The sequence below is a fragment of the Coregonus lavaretus genome, assembly GCF_964263955.1.
Source record: "Coregonus lavaretus genome assembly, chromosome: 23".
Classification (NCBI taxonomy): domain Eukaryota; kingdom Metazoa; phylum Chordata; class Actinopteri; order Salmoniformes; family Salmonidae; genus Coregonus; species Coregonus lavaretus.
Genome location: NC_140010.1, coordinates 23,741,715 through 23,762,037, shown reverse-complemented (window position 1 = coordinate 23,762,037; position 20,323 = coordinate 23,741,715). Strand labels below are relative to the sequence as shown.

General features: G+C 42.1%; 1 protein-coding gene across 1 annotated transcript in view; it reads left to right on the top strand.

Moving 5' to 3' along the window:
- Nucleotides 1-1,991: 1,991 nt before the first annotated feature.
- The window catches only part of LOC311099199 (tenascin-R-like), a gene marked incomplete at both ends in the record, with an annotated part of 60,412 nt that continues 42,080 nt past the window's right edge, over nt 1,992-20,323 (top strand). Inside the window, 2 exons of the mRNA XM_084139879.1 lie at nt 1,992-2,541; nt 8,117-8,593. Of these exons, the coding sequence (XP_083996005.1) occupies nt 1,992-2,541; nt 8,117-8,593 (1,027 nt within the window). The remainder of the gene's footprint in view (nt 2,542-8,116; nt 8,594-20,323) is intronic.

Below are 20,323 nucleotides of genomic sequence, written 5' to 3'. Positions count from 1 at the left end.
GTACGCTTATCACGCTGCGCCTTGGTCCGCTCATTTTGAAGACGATCGTGACAATTACATTCCTAAAGAAAATAATATTATTTTTACTCCATACATTTTCCCTGACACCCAAAAGTACCCGTTACATTTTGACAGGAAAATGGTCCAATTCACACACTCATCAAGAGAACATCCCTGTTCATCCCTACTGCCTCTAATCTGGCGGACTCACTAAACACAAATGCTTCATTTGTGAATTATGTCCGAGTGTTGGAGTGTGCCCCTGGCTATCCGTCAATAAAAAAAAACATATAAGGTCATATAAGGAATTTGAAATGGTTTATACTTTTACTTTTACTTTTGATACTTAAGTACATTTTAGCATTTTCATTTACTTATTATACTTAAGTATATTTAGAACCAATTACTTTTAGACTTTTACTCACTGGGTGACTTTCACTTTTATTTGAGTCATTTTCTATTAAGGTTTCTTTACTTTTACCCAAGTATGACAATTGAGTACTTTTTCCACCACTGAGTGCAGGGCAACAAGGGCATGTTGGTGTATTTCAGTTGCTGTGGCATAGAGGAGCAAGACCGTTATACAAGTCCCTGTGTGTGTGGCTGAAAGTGAGTCAGAGAGCCAATCCAGGGCCATTAATTGAATATGTCATTTAGACTTTAGAACTGCATGTACCACGTTTTCACTTTAATCAAAGGGACCCTGCACTAGTTAATGGGTGTGAAAAGAATGTTCCAGTTGGGTTTGTCCATTTGATTTCTTTCTCATCTTTATGGTTCTCATTTGTTTGGTGGATTTGCTGGTTAAATGGCTTGTATCGTGTCAAACAGGATTTTTTCGCATGAGGAGAGGTGGGAACATTTCCCATTCTCTACGGGTGGGGGGAAGGTTTAATATTGTACCCGTATATAAAGGTATAGCAGGCGAGCCTAATATGTTACAGTATGTCACACAGTATATTTGAACATGCAGTATCTCCCGCCTCTCAAATCCCTGGAGTGACTTACACACCTCTTTAGTTTTATAATGACCATTGCAGTTCAGCATCAGCACACATGCACCACATCTGTTGTATGCTCTCACCTTGAGGGTGTAGCGTGGTCATAAGTAACCTTTAAAGATTAGTAGTAAAGACAATGAACCAAAGCTCATGCCTGTGGTTGGTTTCAAATATTGAATGGGAATTGCCCTGATTTGTGATACAAAACAAGGAAATAACATGAAAGGTTGACTTCCCTTTCACTTCACAAAGGGGCTTTTCGGCAATAAAATTATAACAGGATTTTCAATATCAGATACAATATTTTGAAAAGGCTGCATGTATTCAGCCTCTGTAAGCTTCTTGGCATGCTGTGTTTGACCTCATACGGATACATAACCTTACATAGAGTCCTGATTTGTGTCCTCGTACAAAGTTATTTTTTCTCCATGAACTGATTGTAAGCATGTGTCGTTTAGTGTACGTCTCACATTTTTATTCTGCTGATTGAGCTTTGATAAAATCCCTCCGTCTAGTCTAACAGAGATGGAAAAATGTCATCGCAGATAATCTCTTTCTGACTACAGGCTTTTCTAGACAGGAATCAGTCCCTCAATGTGATTCATTCTGCAGTTTGTTCCTTTCCTCAAATCCAGTTGCTGGAGAGAGAGGATTACAGTGGAAGGAAAAATCACTAAAGCCAGGCTTTATTGAATCCAATATCAACATGTTCTATGTGCTCAATATTTCAACATCCCTCCCAAGTGGGAAAGATAAAATATTTGGTGTTGTGTGCAGAAATACGTATATTTAAGGATTCTAAACATCCCATAAGCATCCTGTTATTTTCCAAGGCAATTATTCTTTCACAATAGATCAAATACCATTTTCCATTTTCCATTTCCCCAACCCCCTACTCAACTACCACCACTGTTTCTCTCTCTCCTCTGTAGATCCTATCAGAAGTCTGCCGATAGGTACGGTGGTGTCAGGAGAGCCCTAGCTAGGTCCATGCTTCTAACGCTGTGGTGTTTCACCATGGCCCCGGCACGTGCCTGGCTGCTGGGCCTGGCTCTGTCTCTACTCCTTCTGGGGTCCCAGACTGCTTCATCCCTATCCGGTGAGGAGGGGAAGCTGGTCCGGACCACCAGGGTCAGACGACAGGCCCCTCCAGGTGGCCCCACCAGCCCACCTAACAACCAGACCATCAAGGAGCAGCCCATGGTCTTCAACCATGTGTACAACATCAACGTTCCCTTGGAGTCTCTGTGCTCTGTGGATCTTGAATCAGCAGCGCCTCCACCCAGTCAGGCCTCCAGGGGAGCAGTGTCCAGTGGGGGTGGAGAGGGCCCCACAGAGTTCACAGAGCAGACAGTGGACGCAGACAGCCAGGTCACCTTCACCCACCGCATCAACATCCCCAAACAGGCCTGCGCCTGTCCCGCAGCCAACACCATGCAGCAGCTGGCCACCCGCATCGAGATGCTGGAGAGAGAGGTGTCGCTGCTCAGAGCCCAGTGCAGCTCTGGCAACTGTGGCTGTGAGGAGAGTTCAGCCATGGGTAAGTGGGGAATAATAGTACAGCTTGACAGTATTATTAGAGTTACTGTACCCTGGTCATAGGCTACTTTGAGGCCAATGTGGAATGTTAGGTTTTCACTTCATTCAGTTACTGAGCGTCTTGGTTCAAGTAGATAGCACCTGGATATAAAGCCTGGGGGTTTGCTATTTGTTATTTTATTAGGATCCTCATTAGCTGTTGCAAACGCAGCAGCTATTCTTCCTGGGGTCCACACAACACATAAAACATGACACAATACACAACAACAATAGACAAGAACAGCTCAAAGACAGAACTACATGAATTTTAAATAAGAATATAGAAATAAAAAAGGTCCTAATGACAGAATACTAAGACAGAGAGACCTATAATGTAGGCCTACATTCAGTAACACACAGCTCAGTTGGTAGAGCATGGCGCTTGCAATGCCAGGGTTGTAGGTTCGATTCCCACGGGGGGCCAGTATGAAAAAAAAAATGTATGCACTAACTGTAAGTCGCTCTGGATAAGAGCGTCTGCTAAAAATGTAAAATGTATGTCAATTTCATGCTTGCTTACATACAGTTGAAGTCGGAAGTTCACATACACTTAGGTTGGAGTCATTAAAACTTGTTTTTCAACCACTCCACAAATTTCTTGTTAACAAACTATAGTTTTGCCATTCGGTTTGGACATCTGCTTTGTGCATGATACAATTTTTTACAGACAGATTATTTCACTTATAATTCACTGTATCACAATTCCAGTGGGTCAGAAGTTTACATACACTAAGTTGACTGTGCCTTTAAACAGATTGGAAAATTCCAGAAAATGATGTCATGGCTTTAGAAGCTTCTGATAGGCTAATTTACATAATTTCAGTCAATTGGAGGTGTACCTGTGGATGTATTTCAAGGCCTACCTTCAAACTCAGTGCCTCTGCTTGACATCATGGGAACATCAAAAGAAATCAGCCAAGACCTCAGAAAATAAATTGTAGACCTCCACAAGTCTGGTTCATCCTTGGAAGCAATTTCCAAACACCTGAAGGTACCACGTTAATCTGTACAAACAATAGTACGCAAGTATAAACACCATGGGACCACGCAGCCGTCATACCACTCAGGAAGGAGACGCGTTCTGTCTCCTAGAGATCAACGTACTTTGGTGCGAAAAGCACAAATCAATCCCAGAACAACAGCAAAGGACCTTGTGAAGATGCTGGAGGAAACCGGTACAAAAGTATCTATAGTCACAGTAAAACGAGTCCTATATCGACATAACCTGAAAGGCCGATCAGCAAGGAAGAAGCCACTTCTCCAAAACCGTCATAAAAAAGCCAGACTACAGTTTGCAACTGCACATGGGGACAAATATCGTACTTTTTGGAGAAATGTCCTCTGGTCTGATGAAACAAAAATAGAACTGTTTGGCCATAATGACCATCGTTATGTTTGGAGGAAAAATGGGGTTCCTTGCAAGCCGAAGAACACCATCCCAACCGTGAAGCACAGGGGTGGTAGTATCATGCTGTGGAGGTGCTTTGCTGCAGGAGGGCCTGGTGCACTTCACAAAATAGATGGCATCATGAGGAAGGAAAATTATGTGGATATATTGAAGCAACATCTCAAGACATCATTCTGGAAGTTAAAGCTTGGTCGCAAATGGGTCTTCCAAATGGACAATGTCCCCAAGCATACTTCCAAAGTTGTGGCAAAATGGCTTAAGGACAACAAAGTCAAGGTATTGGAGTGGCCATCACAAAGCCCTGACCTCAATCCTATATAAAATGTGTGGGCAGACCTGAAAAATCGTGTGCGAGCAAGGAGGCCTACAATCCTGACTCAGTTACACCAGCTCTGTCAGGAGGAATGGGCCAAAATTCACCCAACTTATTGTGGGAAGCTTATGGAAGGCTACCCGAAATGTTTGACCCAAGTTAAACAATTTGAAGGCAATGCTACCAAATACTAATTGAGTGTATGTAAACTTCTGTACCACTGGGAATGTGATGAAAGAAATAAAAGCTGAAATAAATAAATGTCTCTACAATTATTCTGACATTTCACATTCTTAAAATAAAGTGGTGATCCTAACTGACCTAAGACAGGGAATTTGTACTAGGATTAAATGTCAGGAATTGTGAAAAACTGAGTATAAATGTATTTGGCTAAGGTGTATGTAAACTTCCGACTTCAACTGCGCATATCGCTTGACATAGGCTATACATACAAGTTATTTAGGTCAGATAGGGGAGGGGCGTCATGCAGTGAGGTGTTGTTAAAATAAAAAATGTATTTTAAAAAGTAAGCAAATTTGGCTGTTTGCTTGGGTAATTTGAAATGGGAGTTCCATGTAACCATGACTCTATAAAATATTGTGTGTTGCCTTAAATTTGTTTTGGACTTGGAGACTTTGAAGAGACCCCTGGTGGCATGTCTGGTTGGGTAAGTATGTCTGTCAGAGCTATATGTAAGTTGATTATACGGACAATTTTGAATTTTGAATACAGTAATATTTAATTCAAGATGGAGTTGAATTAGTCTTTGTCCCCATAATGTCCTTTAAAGTACTCCAAAGCTTTTTTCCATCAAACTTTATATAATCTATCTCAATTTCATAATACCATTTCTTGTTATTTTTGTTCAGTTTAGTCACATAATTTCTAAATGTACAATATGTCTGCTAATCAGATGTGCAGCCTGACGTATTTTCCACTCCCTTTGCCTCATTTCTCTCAACCATACAGTTTTTAAATTCCTCATCTATCCAGGGGACCTTAACAGTTAACAGTCACCCTGCAAACAATAATGAGTTGTTAGGACGTTCCTGGGACGTCACAAAATGGTAACCTAAAGTCATCAGAACGTTGTGTCATGGTCCCCTGAAGTTTTTGTCTAGTTCTTTATTGGTCCTGGGGACATCCCCGAGGAAGTTCTTAGGATTTTCATAGGTTGTTGTGTCATGGTCCCCTGAAGGTTCTTGGGACGTTGTGTCATGGTCCCCTGGAGGTTTTGTCTAGTTCTCGGTTTGTCACGGGGAAATTTTTGGGACGTTGTGTCATGGTCCCCTGGAGGTTTTGTCTAATTCCCGGTTTGTCCTGGGGACGTCCTCGATTACATTTTTAGGACTTTCTTGGGATGTTGTGTCATGGTCTCTTGAATATTCTTAGGACGTTGTGTCATGGTCCCCTGGATATTTTTGTCTATTTCCCGGTTTGTCCTGGTCGTCACCTGATGGTCGCAAAGCAACATTCTCCGGTTGGCCCCGGGAAAGTTTTTAGGATGTTGTGCCATGTTCCCCTGCAGGTTTTGTCTCATTCCCGGTTGGTCCTGGGGATGTCCTCAAGGACGTTATTAGGACTTTCTTGGGATGTTGTGTCATGGTCCCCTGGATGTTTTTGTCTAGTTCCCGGTTTGTCCCAGTTACGTCACCTGATGGTCGCAAAGAAAGGTTATCCGGTTGGTCCCGTGGACGTTTTTAGGACGTTGTGCCATGGTCCCCTGGAGGTTTTGTCTAGTTCCCGGTTTGTCTCCGAGGACATTTTTAGGACTTTCTTGGGATGTTGTGTCATGGTCCCCTGAACGTTCTTGGGATGTTGTGTCATGGTCCCCTGGATGTTTTTGTCTAGTTCCCGATTTGTCCAGGGACGTCACCTGATGGTCGCAAATAAATGTTCTCCCCTACAAAAATGTTTTACCCAGGGCACACACATCCTAGTTTCAGTACACATCACCCCTTTTGGAAATTATTGTTGCCACACACAAACAGTGCTTTCAACTTACATACTTGACACAGATGATTACATTGTGTATGTTTATTCATACAATAATTATTATTTAACATGTCCTCACCTGGGATTTGAAGTCACAACATCTTGGTTCTCGGGCAAACCAATCTTCCTGCTATGCCACCATGTCTGTATCAATGTCTGATTTCACCTTTAGGCCTATTCCTACACTTTGCACTTCAAAGTAAATCTCAGCTTAAATATACACTGAAGAAAAACAATTATATTTATCATAATGATTCAGGAGTAACACTATACCAGAATATTATGCCAGACCAACATTAGACAAGTATACTGAAAACCCAAACTCAAATTGCTGAAATAAGTAAATAAAATCAATGAGAGAATAATCATATTACCTGATCATGTAAAATAATAGCTAACATAATAAAACGATAGCTAAAATAATATGATAATTGCTAAATGCAGAGATGTATTATAGGTAATGAAAGTGTAGGAGAAATTCTACATACCTTGTGGCGCAGCAGAAATATCATCTTCCCCTGTCTTTTCAATATGAATCCCAGGTGGGGTCATATTGAAAAGTCAGTATTAAGTGATCATGTCAAATGTTGTCATTGATGAAATGGTTTGGGACACCTGGGACCATCACATGACAGAAACCTCCAGGGGACCATGACACAATGTCCCAAGAATGCTCAGGGGACCTTCGGGGGACCATGACACATCATCCAAAGAACATCCTAAAAATATCTTCAGGGATGTCCCCGGGACAACCGGGAACTAGACAAAAACCTCCAGGGGACTATGTCAATGTCCAAACAACATCCTAAAAATGTCCTCGGGGACGTCCCCGGAACAAACCGGGAACTAGAAAAATCCACAAGAATGTTCAGGGGACCTTCAGGGGACCATGACACAACGTCACAAGAACATCTTAAAAATGTCCCCGGGACAAACCGGGAACTATAAAAAGGTCCCCCAGAGAATGTTCCCTTGGGACCATCACATGGGACTATCAAGTTCATCCTAAGGACTAGTACAATGAAAGTCCTGAGAACGTCCTAAAAAGGTCCTGACATAGTCCTGACAGGGTCTTCAGTGACATCCTGGTAACTTACAGGGCACTACACAAAGGTCCCCCAGAGAACATTCCCTTTGGACCATCACACGATGTCCTAAGGACAAGTAAAATGAAAGTAATGAGAACATCCTAAAAAGGTCCTGACATGGTCCTGACATTGTCCTCAGCGCTGTCCTTGGAATGTAAAGGGAACTAGACAAAGGTCCCCCAGAGAACATTCCCTTGGGACCATCACGCAACGTTCTTAGAATGTTCTCAGAACATCAGTGGGATAACGTCGCACCAAAACCCTTAAGGGACCTTATGGGAGCGTCGCCGAAAGTCCTCAGGACATCCCCTGTTTGCTGGGTAGTTTCTTAATAGGTGCATGTTTATTGATAACTGGAAGAAACCATTTCATAAATGCATCAAGTGCACATCAACAAAAAAACGAATCAGACCAACAAACCTTTTTTACATCTTCAACATAGGAATCACTACATAACCCTTTGTCTGATCTCTTATACACTATTTTAGGCCCAGCCTTTGGAACATTGGCTTTTCTGGATATAGCCACTATATTATGATCACTACATCCAATGGGTGTGGACACAGCTTGAGAACAAAGTTATACAGCGTTTCTAAGGTTCATAGGTTTATTTTACACTGTTACACTGTTACATTGTTTTAAAATGTACACTGTTACAACATATGATGTTAGCATTAGTAAACCATACAGCATATTTAGTGATGTGATTTTGTGTCCTTCTTTCTTCCTCTAGGTCGCCTGGACTTCATCCCCCAGTGCAGTGGCCACGGCAGCTTCAACATGGACCTGTGTGGCTGTGTGTGTGAGGACGACTGGAAGGGCAAGAACTGCTCTGAGCCTCGCTGCCCAGACGACTGCTCCGGACAGGGAGTGTGTATGGAGGGCGAGTGTGTCTGTGACCGTGACTTCGGAGGGGACAACTGCTCGGAGCCCCGCTGCCCGGCGGACTGCTCCGGTCGAGGGCTGTGCATGGACGGGGAGTGTATCTGTGAGGAGAACTTCACTGGAGAGGACTGTACGCTGGGTCGCTGCCTCAACGACTGCTCTGATCAGGGTCTGTGCACCAACGGGACCTGCCAGTGTCGCCCGGGATACGTGGGAGAAGACTGCTCTCTGGCCTACTGTGCCAACAACTGCAGTCAGAAGGGCATCTGTAAGGAGGGCTTCTGTACCTGCCAAGAGGGCTTCACTGGAGACGACTGCTCTTTAGGTGAGAGAAAGGGAACAACAGGAAAACATACAGTAGCTCCTCTGAGAGATATTTATTTACCTTGATACTTTTTGCCATTGTAGTTTCCAAGAGTGGATATATGGGTGGATATTTGGTTATATGAGACAAGCTTTGGCCTAACATGCTGACTAGACCGGGCACGCGCGTGCGTCCGCATGCGCCATAGAGCACATGTTGATTTTGTCCACCCACACCAGACGCGATCAGGACACGCAGGTTGAAATATCAAAACGAACTCTGAACCAAGTATATTAATTTGGTGACAGGTCGAAACGCATGAAACATTCATGGCCATTTAGGTAGCTAGCTTGCTCTTCTTAGCTAATTTGTCCTGGGATATAAACATTGGGTTGTTATTTTACCTGAAATGCACATGGTCCTCTACTCCGACAATTTATCCACAGATAAAAGAGTAAACCTAGTTAGTTTCTAGTAATCTCTCCTCCTTCAGTCTTCTTCTTCTTCTTCTTCTTCTTCTTCTTCTTCTTCTTCTTCTTCTTCTTCTTCTTCTTCTTCTTCTTCTTCTTTTTCTTCTTTTTCTTCTTCTTTGGACTTTATGTGGCGGTTGGCAACCAACTTTAAGGTGCATTACCACCACCAACTGGACTGGAGTGTGGACCTTAGTTCAGCTTTCAATCACCCACGTGGGTATATGCTCCTAAAACAATGAGGAGATGGGAGAGGCGGGACTTGCAGCGCGTCAAGCGTCAAAAATAGAACCAAGTTCTATTTTAGCGCCTGGCTACGCAGACGCTCGTTGACGTGCACGAGCAGTTTGGATGAAAAGATTGAACAACATGTATGTATACATTTATTTTGCAATGCTCCCACGTGGTGTGGTCAGCATGCAAGGTGTGGTCAGCATGTAAGGCTCTGCATCCCATCATATATAGAGAAAGTGAATATTCACAGAGGTTATGGTAAGAAGTGGTCTCAGTCTCCAATTGGTTCTTTGGGGATATCTAAGCCTGCATATGTGCCAAATATTTCCAAGAATAGATATATTTCCAGATAATTGAAATACTCTCCTTGTAATAGCATCTGAATCCACAGATCTTGCCCTGCAAAACAGGAGTCAAACACCTCTTGCAGCCCTTATGTGCTTCAAATAGTAGTTATAAAATTGGTGACGGCTTGTTGTATAACAGCATTCATTTGTCAAAAGTCACATTCACTGTGTCACATTAACCGAAGCTGAGGCAATATCTGAATCACACTAGCCTGGATTAACAGCTAGTTCTCAGAAAAATGCTTCTGATTCCCACTGGCGTAACACAGTTTCTCCCCCACACCCACCCCTCCCCTCCTCCATCCCAGTGCGCCAGTGCTGATTTCACCTACTGCCGTAGACATCAGTCATCTCACTGGAGAAAGGAAAAAAGAGCCTATACTACCTATACTCTATACCTCGCTCCCTCTCATTATCAGCAGGACCTGTTGGAGCTAAAATTGCTTCTTTCTTTGCAATTAGAGGTAAAATAGCAGAGGCGCGTTTGGGAGAGGTTGCGAAATGCAAAAAGAGGCCATTCAATTACCAGCGCTTATTCAGGACTCATAGGGTGGCAGGCATTGTAAGTGTTTCATATTATCAAAGTAGAAAAATCAGGATATGCTTTTGTGGCCCCATTTTCTCCTGCGATGAGAATAATGAGACTATGGAATTTAAATGAGGCATTTGGCGAGGTGAAAATGTAAAAACAAAGCAGCTGCATTCACATGATGAGTTTACCTATTATAGAATCTTAACTGCCTTAACATCACTATCATTCAAAATGCTAGTCATTATGACTCCACCACTTTGGTAAAACGTCTCACATTGGAAAATGATTATGCATGACTAAAAGGTTTTTACAATTGTTTTTATCCCCCCCCCCCAAAAAAAATAAAAAAAATACCTAATGCAAATGGTTTGAAGTTTGTGCCAGAGAAATACTGTACAGGAGCTCTCACTAGTAGTCAGGTGGTTGCATGTGAGCCTGTCAATCCTGTCACCTCCTCTTGTTAACAGAGTTGTTCACTGACTGACAGCCATTTTCAGCCAGAGAGAACACATCAATGACCTTGCCTTTCCAGAATGCCCCACAGAAATAGAACCAACAATTTTGACTTCAAACATTCTTTGACAAAGCCTACACTTTCATACAGTAACTCAGCTGCATTAAATAGACAATTGATTTTTCTACTCAGTCTTCATGACACCTGCATTTTGTATCACCCTTTTCCATTATTCTTCAACTGAACTGAGTGATGGAAGAGAATATTAATTTGGAATCGATAGCTCAATCCACCAGAAGTAGAAGTAGCTCTGCTTAGCCTCCTCCAGGAGCCATACGACTTCACTGTGTCCTCATTAATGTATTCACTCCAAAAAGTATAGCTAGCTTCAATGTTGTGTGTCATTTTTAGGATAACCTCATTACAGCAGTTTAAACAACGCAACAATCTTCCATAATGTTGTGTAATACAATGACCTATGGCGCATTTAGAATTTCTGATCAACAGTCCCAAAACACTAAACTCTAATTACGCTTTTCATAAGTCAACCGCTGCCCAGTAAACAGAAGATCGGTCAAGCAGCAAGTCTGTTTCCTGTGAGTAATAACAAGTGAAGGGGATGGAAACAGAAGGTGATGTAATTTGGTACTCAGCTGTGCTGTGGGACATTGGCCTCATCATGCCAGAGTCCTGACCTTCCTGACCCTCAGTGTAGCGCAGTGTAGCGGTGCAATGGTTCACTCCCCTCCTCTCTCTGCTGATCCATCCAAATCAAATCAAATTGTATTTGTCACATGCGGCGAATACAACAGGTGTAGACTTTACCGTGAAATACTTACTTGCGAGCCCTTTCCCAACAATGCAGAGTTAAAAAGTAAGAACATTTTGCTAAATAAAAAAGGAAATAGTAACACAATAAAATAACAATAACGAGGCAATATACAAGGAGTACTGATTCCGAGTCAATATGCAGGAGTACGAGGTAGTTTAGGTAATTTAGGTAATATGTACATGTAGGTAGGGGTAAAAGTTACTAGGCAATCAGGATAGATAATAAACAGAGTGTGAAAGAGTGTGAAAGAGTGTGAAACTGTGTGTGTGTGTGTGTTTTGTGTGTGTGAGCATATGTAGTGTGTGTGTGTGTGTATGTGTGTATTGGAGTGTCAGTGTAGTATGTGTAAGTGGGTGGGTAGAGTCCAGTGAGTGTGCACAGTGCCAGTGCAAGGGGGTCAATGCAAATAGTCTGGGTAGCCATTTGATTAACTGTTTAGCAGTCTTATGGCTTTGGAGTAGAAGCTGTTCATAAGCCTACGTAACTCTGTGATTAATGAGAGGCAGATATATTGTAGGCCTAGTACTGGAGGGAGGGTCTGGCCTCTCTCAAAGACTGCATCATAGTATTCATAGCTGATTTTAAAAAGGCCTTTTTGAAAAGTACAACAATAATTTATATAAAAATGCCTGGACCATTTTAATTTAGGAGAATCTCTTATAGAATGGGTTAAAGTTATGTATAGTAACCCCCAGTTGTAAAATACTAAATAATGACTACTTCTCAAAAAGTACTGTCAAGAGGAGTGAAACAAGGTTGTCCACTGGCAGCATATCTATTTATTATGGGCTTCGAAATTTTATCTATTCAAATATTATCCAACAATAATATCAAGGGGCTAGAAATCAGGGGCTTAAAAACAAAGGTGTCATTGTACACTGACGACATGTTTTCTTTTAAATTTGCAATTTGAGTCCCTTCACAGCCTCATAGAGGATCTAGATAATGTATCTCTCTCTGGATAACAACCTAACAATGATAAGTGTACCATATTCCGTATTGGATTGCTACTGTGTAGTTTACCAATAAAATGGTCTGATGGTGAAGTGGACATACTTGGTATACATATCCCGAAAGAAAGAAACGATCTCACTACAATACATTTTAATAGAAAGTTAGCAAAAATACTGTAGATAAGAACTTGCTACCATGAAAAGGTAAATACCTGTCTGTTTGTGGAAAAATCCCCCTTACTAATTTAGTCATATCCCAGTTGACCTATTTACTTATGGCCCTGCCTTAAATTATATGGGTAAAAATATTCCACTTTATTTGGAACGGCAAGCCAGACAAAACTAAACGGGCCTTGAATATGAATTTGGAGGGCTGAAATTATTAAATATTAAAGCATTGAACCTTTCACTAAAGGCTTCAATCATACAAAAGTTGTGTTTAAATCAGAACTGGTTTCCAGCAGATTACAACCTCTCACTTTCGGATATTTGAAAATGAAATAATCTCCAGAATATAGATATTTTTAAAACAAGCCATAGAAAGCATATTGCAATTTCAGTTTAATCCACCAGAAAAAGACAGAACAAATATGACAAAGAATATTATGGTTAAACTCAAATATACTAATTGATAAAAAAAAAAAAAAAAAAAAAAGGGGAGATAGAAAATAATCTAAATTGTATTTGTTAATGGTCCTCTGTAGCTCAGCTGGTAGAGCACGGCTCTTGTAACGCCAAGGTAGTGGTTCGATCCCCGGGACCACCCATACACAAAAAATGTATGCGCGCATGACTTTAAGTCGCTTTGGATAAACGCGTCTGCTAAATGGCTTATTATATTATTACAACTGGTGTAGTTACAGTGGGGGAAAAAAGTATTTAGTCAGCCACCAATTGTGCAAGTTCTCCCACTTAAAAAGATGAGAGTGGCCTGTAATTTTCATCATAGGTACACGTCAACTATGACAGACAAAATTAGAATTTTTTCCCCAGAAAATCACATTGTAGGATTTTTAATGAATTTATTTGCAAATTATGGTGGAAAATAAGTATTTGGTCATTAACAAAAGTTTCTTAATACTTTGTTATATACCCTTTGTTGGCAACGACACAGGTCAAACATTTTCTGTAAGTCTTCACAAGGTTTTCACACACTGTTGCTGGTATTTTGGCCCATTCCTCCATGCAGATCTCCTCTAGAGCAGTGATGTTTTGGGGCTGTCGCTGGGCAACACGGACTTTCAACTCCCTCCAAAGATTTTCTATGGGGTTGAGATCTGGAGATTGGCTAGGCCACTCCAGGACCTTGAAATGCTTCTTACGAAGCCACTCCTTCGTTGCCCGGGCGTTGTGTTTGGGATCATTGTCATGCTGAAAGACCCAGCCACATTTCATCTTCAATGCCCTTGCTGATGGAAGGAGGTTTTCACTCAAAATCTCACGATACATGGCCCCATTCATTCTTTGCTTTACACGGATCAGTCGTCCTGGTCCCTTTGCAGAAAAACAGCCCCAAAACATGATGTTTCCACCCCCATGCTTCACAGTAGGTATGGTGTTCTTTGGATGCAACTCAGCATTCTTTGTCCTCCAAACACGACGAGTTGAGTTTTTACCAAAAAGTTATATTTTGGTTTCATCTGACCATATGACATTCTCCCAATCCTCTTCTGGATCATCCAAATGCACACTAGCAAACTTCAGATGGGCCTGGACATGTACTGGCTTAAGCAGGGGGACACGTATGGCACTGCAGGATTTGAGTCCCTGGCGGCGTAGTGTGTTACTGATGGTAGGCTTTGTTACTTTGGTCCCAGCTCTCTGCAGGTCATTCACTAGGTCCCCCCGTGTGGTTCTGGGATTTTTGCTCACCGTTCTTGTGATCATTTTGACCCCACAGGGTGAGATCTTGCGTGGAGCCCCAGATCGAGGGAGATTATCAGTGGTCTTGTATGTCTTCCATTTCCTAATAATTGCTCCCACAGTTGATTTCTTCAAACCAAGCTGCTTACCTATTGCAGATTCAGTCTTCCCAGCCTGGTGCAGGTCTACAATTTTGTTTCTGGTGTCCTTTGACAGCTCTTTGGTCTTGGCCATAGTGGAGTTTGGAGTGTGACTGTTTGAGGTTGTGGACAGGTGTCTTTTATACTGATAACAAGTTCAAACAGGTGCCATTAATACAGGTAACGAGTGGAGGACAGAGGAGCCTCTTAAAGAAGAAGTTACAGGTCTGTGAGAGCCAGAAATCTTGCTTGTTTGTAGGTGACCAAATACTTATTTTCCACCATAATTTGCAAATAAATTCATTAAAAATCCTACAATGTGATTTTCTGGATCAGGCCTCTCTCATCTTTTTAAGTGGGAGAACTTGCACAATTGGTGGCTGACTAAATACTTTTTTTCTCCACTGTATGTCACACATGCAACTAGCAAAAATATATGGAAATGTCTGCTCAATCCAAAATTACAACCAACTGATTACTGCATTACCGCAAAAATGGAAGAGTCAAGTGGAAGGGGGAGAAGGTAAGGTAATGGTCTGTCGGCCCTACATTAAAGACCAAAATTGGTTAAAGAAAATTGTGATAATTAAAAAAGTATACCAGTTTCATTTAAGGACCAAAACATTTACAGCTGCATCATACAGGTTGCAAAATAGTTGGGAATAGTTTTTCAATGTGCCGATTCCATGGCACATGGTTTATGAACTGATGCACAAAACAACACCGGATTCAAAACGTAGAGTTTTTCAATTAAAACTATTATACAAAATTCTTGCAACCAATAGAATGTTATGTATATGGGGGAGACAACCATCCCAGCTCTGCAGATTTTATTTGCGAAGAGACAGAATCATTGGATCACTTGTTTTGGTACTGAACATATGTAGCTTGCTTTTGGTCGCAGATTCAGGAATGGCTGAATAATTGCAACATTTACCTGGAGCTAACTCTGCAAATAGCACTGCTGGGTGACTTGAAAAGCCACAGTCAATCGATCAAGAATATAATAATACACTCGTCGGATGTGCCAGGGCTTGCAAACTATTACGGACTACAAAGGGAAACCCAGCCATGAGCTGCCCAGTGACACGAGCCTACCAGACCTAAATGCCTTTTATGCTCGCTTCGAGGCAAGCAACACTGAAGCATGCATGAGAGCACCAGCTGTTCCGGACAATTGTGTGATCATGCTCTCCGTAGCCGATGTGAGCAAGACCTTAAAACAGGTTAACATTCACATGGCCGCGGGTCCAGACGAATTACCAGGACGTGTACTCAGAGTAAGCGCGGGCCAACTGGCAAGTTCACTGACATTTTCAACCTCTCCCTGACCGAGTCTGTAATACCTACATCTTTCAAGCAGACCACTATAGTTCCTGTGTCCAAGAAAGTGAAGGTAATCTGCCTAAATGACTACTGCCCGTAGCACTCACGTTGGTAGCCATGAAGTGCTTTGAAAGGCTGGTCATGGCTCACATCAACACCATCATCCCGGAAACCCTAGACGCACTCCAATTCGCATACCGCCCCAACAGATCCACAGATGACGCAATCTCAATCGCACTCCACACTGCCCATTCCCGAATGGACAAAAGGAACACCTACGTGAGAATGCTGTTCATTAATTACAGCTCACCGTTCAACACCATAGTGCCCACAAAGCTCATCACTAAGCTAAGGACCCTGGGACTAAACACCTCCTGATAGGCCGCCCCCAGGTGGTAAGGGTAGGCAACAACACATCTGCCACGCTGATCCTCAACACGTGGGCCCCTCAGGGGTACGTGCTTAGTCCTCTCCTGTACTCCTTGTTCATCCACGACTGCGTGGCCAAGCATGACTCCAACACCATCATTACGTTTGCTGACGACACAACAGTGGTAGGCCTGATCACTGACAACGATGAGCCATCCTACAGGGAGGAGGTCAGAGACCTGGCTGTGTGGTGCCAGAACAACAACCTTTCCCTCGATGTGAGCAAGAGAAAGGAGCTGATTGTGGACTGCAGGAAAAGGAGGGCCGAACATAACCCCATTCTCATCGATGAGGCTGTAGTGGAGTGGGTCGAGAGTTTCAAGTTCCTTGGTGTCCACATCACCAACAAACTATCGTGGTCCAAACACACCAATACAGTCGTGAAGAGGGCACGGCAACACCTTTTCCTCCTCAGGAGACTGAAAAGATTTGGCATGGGTCCCCAGATCCTCAAAAAGTTACACAGCTGCACCATCGAGAGCATTATGACCGGTTGAATTATCGCCTGGTATAGCAACTGCTCGGCATCCAACCGTAAGGCGCTACAGAGGGTAGTGTGTACGGCCCAGTACATCACTGGGGCCAAGCTTCCTGCAATCCAGGACCTACAGTGGCTTGCGAAAGTATTCACCCCCCTTGGAATTTTTCCTATTTTGTTGTCTTACAACCTGGAATTAAAATTGATTTTTTGGGGGTTTGTATCATTTGATTTACACAAATATTTTTTATTTTGAAACAAACAAGAAATAAGACAAAAAAACGGAAAACTTGAGCGTGCATAACTATTCACCTCCCCCCAAAGTCAATACTTTGTAGAGCCACCTTTTGCAGCAATTACAGCTGCAAGTCTCTTGGGGTATGTCTCTATAAGCTTGGCACATCTAGCCACTGGAATTTTTGCCCATTCTTCAAGGCAAAACTGCTCCAGCTCCTTCAAGTTGGATGGGTTCTGCTGGTGTACAGCAATCTTTAAGTCATACCACAGATTCTCAATTGGATTGAGGTCTGGGGTTTGACTAGGCCATTCCAATACATTTAAATGTTTCCCCTTAAACCACTTGAGTGTTGCTTTAGCAGTATGCTTAGGGTCATTGTCCTGCTGGAAGGTGAACCGCCGTCCCAGTCTCAAATCTCTGGAAGACTTAAAAAGGTTTCCCTCAAGAATTTCCCTGTATTTAGCGCCATCCATCATTCCTTCAATTCTGACCAGTTTCCCAGTCCCTGCCGATGAAAAACATCATGTTGGGTTTGCGCCAGACATTTTCCTTGATGGCCAAAAAGCTCAATTTTAGTATCATCTGACCAGAATACCTTCTTCCATATGTTTGGGGAGTCTCCCACATGGCTTTTGGTGAACACCAAACGTGTTTGCTTATTTTTTTCATTAAGCAATGGCTTTTTTCTGGCCATTCTTCCATAAAGCCAAGCTCTGTGGAGTGTACGGCTTAAAGTGGTCCTATGGACAGATACTCCCATCTCCGCTGTGGAGCTTTGCAGCTCCTTCAGGGTTATCTTTGGTCTCTTTGTCGCCTCTCTGATTAATGCCCTCCTTGCCTGGTCCGTGAGTTTTGGTGGGCGGCCCTCTCTTGGCAGGTTTGTTGTGGTGCCATATTCATTCCATTTTTCAATAATGGATTAAACGGTGCTCCGTGGGATGTTCAAAGTTTCGAATATTTTTTTTATAACCCAACCCTGATCTGTACTTCTTCACAACTTTGTCCCTGACCTGTTTGGAGAGCTCCTTGGTCTTCATGGTGCCGCTTGCTTGGTGGTGCCCCTAGCTTAGTGTTGTTGCAGACTCTGGGGCCTTTCAGAACAGTATATATACTGAGATCATGTGACAGATCATGTGACACTTAGATTGCACACAGGTGGACTGAAGTCGGAAGTCTACATACACTTAGGTCGGAGTCATTAAAACTAGTTTTTCAACCACTAGACACATTTCTTGTTAACAAACTATAGTTTTGGCAAGTCAGTTAGTACATCTACTTTGTGCATGACAAAAATAATTTTTCCAACAATTGTTAACAGACAGATTATTTTACTTATAATTCACTGTATCACAATTCCAGTGGGTCAGAGGTTTACAGACACAAAGTTGACTTTGCCTTTAAACAGCTTGGAAATTTTCAGAAAATGATGTCATGGCTTTAGAAGCTTCTGATAGGCTAATTTACATAATTTGAGTCAATTGGAGGTGTACCTGTGGATGTGTTTCAAGGCCTACCTTCAAACTCAGTGCCTCTTTGCTTGACATCATGGGAAAATCAAAACAAACCTCAGAAAACAAATTGTAGACCTCCACAAGTCTGGTTCATCCTTGGGAGCAATTTCCAAACGCCTGAAGGTACCATGTTCTTCTGTACAACCAATAGTACGCAAGTGTAAACACCATGGGACCACGCAGCCATCATACCGCTCAGGTAGGAGACGCGTTCTGTCTCCTAGAGATGAACGTACTTTGGTGCGAAAAGTGTAAATCAATACCAGAACAACAGCAAAGGACCTTGTGAAGATGCTGGAGGAAACAGGTACATAAGTATCTATATCCACAATAAAACGAGTCCTATATCGACATAACCTGAAATGGCTGCTCAGCAAGGAAGAAGCAACTGCACATGGGAACAAAGATTGTACTTTTTGGAGAAATGTCCTCTGGTCTGATGAAACAAAAATATAACTATTTAGCCATAATGACCATCGTTATGTTTGGAGGAAAAAGGGGGCTTGCAAGCCGAAGAACACCATCCCAACCGTGAAGCACGGGGGTGGCAGCATCATGATTTGGGGGTGCTTTGCTGCAGGAGAGACTGGTGCACTTCACAAAATAGATGGCATCATGAGGAAGGAAAATGATATGGATATATTGAAGCAACATCTCAAGACATCAGTCAGGAAGTTAAAGCTTGGTCGCAAATGGGTTTTCCAAATGGAGAATGACCCCAACCAAGCATACTTCCAAAGTTGTGGCAAAATGGCTTAAGGACCACAAAGTCAAGGTATTGGAGTGGCCATCACAAAGCCCTGACCTCAATCTTATAGAAAATGTGTGGGCAGAACTGAAAAAGCTTGTGCGAGCAAGGAGACCTACAAACCTGACTCAGTTACACCAGCTCTGTCAGGAGGAATGGGCCAAAATTCACCCAACTTATTGTGGGAAGCTTGTGGAAGCCTACCCGAAATGTTTGACCCAAGTTAAACAATTTAAAGGCAATGCTACCAAATACTAATTGAGTGTATGTAAACTTCTGACCCACTGGGTACGTGATGAAATAAAAAAAGGTTGAAATAAATCATTCTCTCTAGTATTATTCTGACATTTCACATTCTTAAAATAAAGTGGTGATCCTAAATGACCTAAGACAGGGAATCTTTACTAGGATTAAATGTCAGGAATTGTGAAAAACTGAGTTTAAATGTATTTGGCTAAGGTGTATGTAAACTTCTGACTTCAACTGTATGCACGCACCACTTTTCCGTCATTTATTTTTTAAAAGTATTTTCACTTCACCGATTTGGACTATTTTGTGTATCTCCATTAAATGAAATCCAAATAAAAATCAATTTAAACGACAGGTTGTAATTTAACAAAATAGGAAAAACGCCAAGGGGGAAGAAAACTTTTGCAAGGTACTGTAGATACTATGCGGTGTCAGAGGAAGGCATTGACTACCTCATGAAGCTGGTTGAGAGAATGCCAAGAGTGTGCAAAGCTGTCATCAAGGCAAAGGGTGGCTACTTTGAAGAATCTCAAATATAAAATATATTTTGATTTGTTTAACACTTTTTTGGTTACTACATTATTCCATATGTGTTATTTCATAATTTTGATGTCTTCACTATTATTCTACAATGTAGAAAATAGTACAAATAAAGAAAAACCCTTGAATGAGTAGGTGTGTCCAAACTTTGACTGGTACTGGACATTCATAGAACCCACAATCTATCTGCAATATTAAAGCTGATCTACCCGCTATTTTTTTTAAATAAAAAGACTGCGTCCCTTTATTGTGCACTACTTTTGACCAGCACTCTATGGGACTTGGTCAAAAGAAGTGCATTATAAAGGGGAATAGGGTGCCATTTGGGATGTACCCAAAGCCCTTCAGAAGAACTGCTGATCTAAGCATCTAAGCATTGGCTTCACGTGGAGACTCTCTTCATTCTG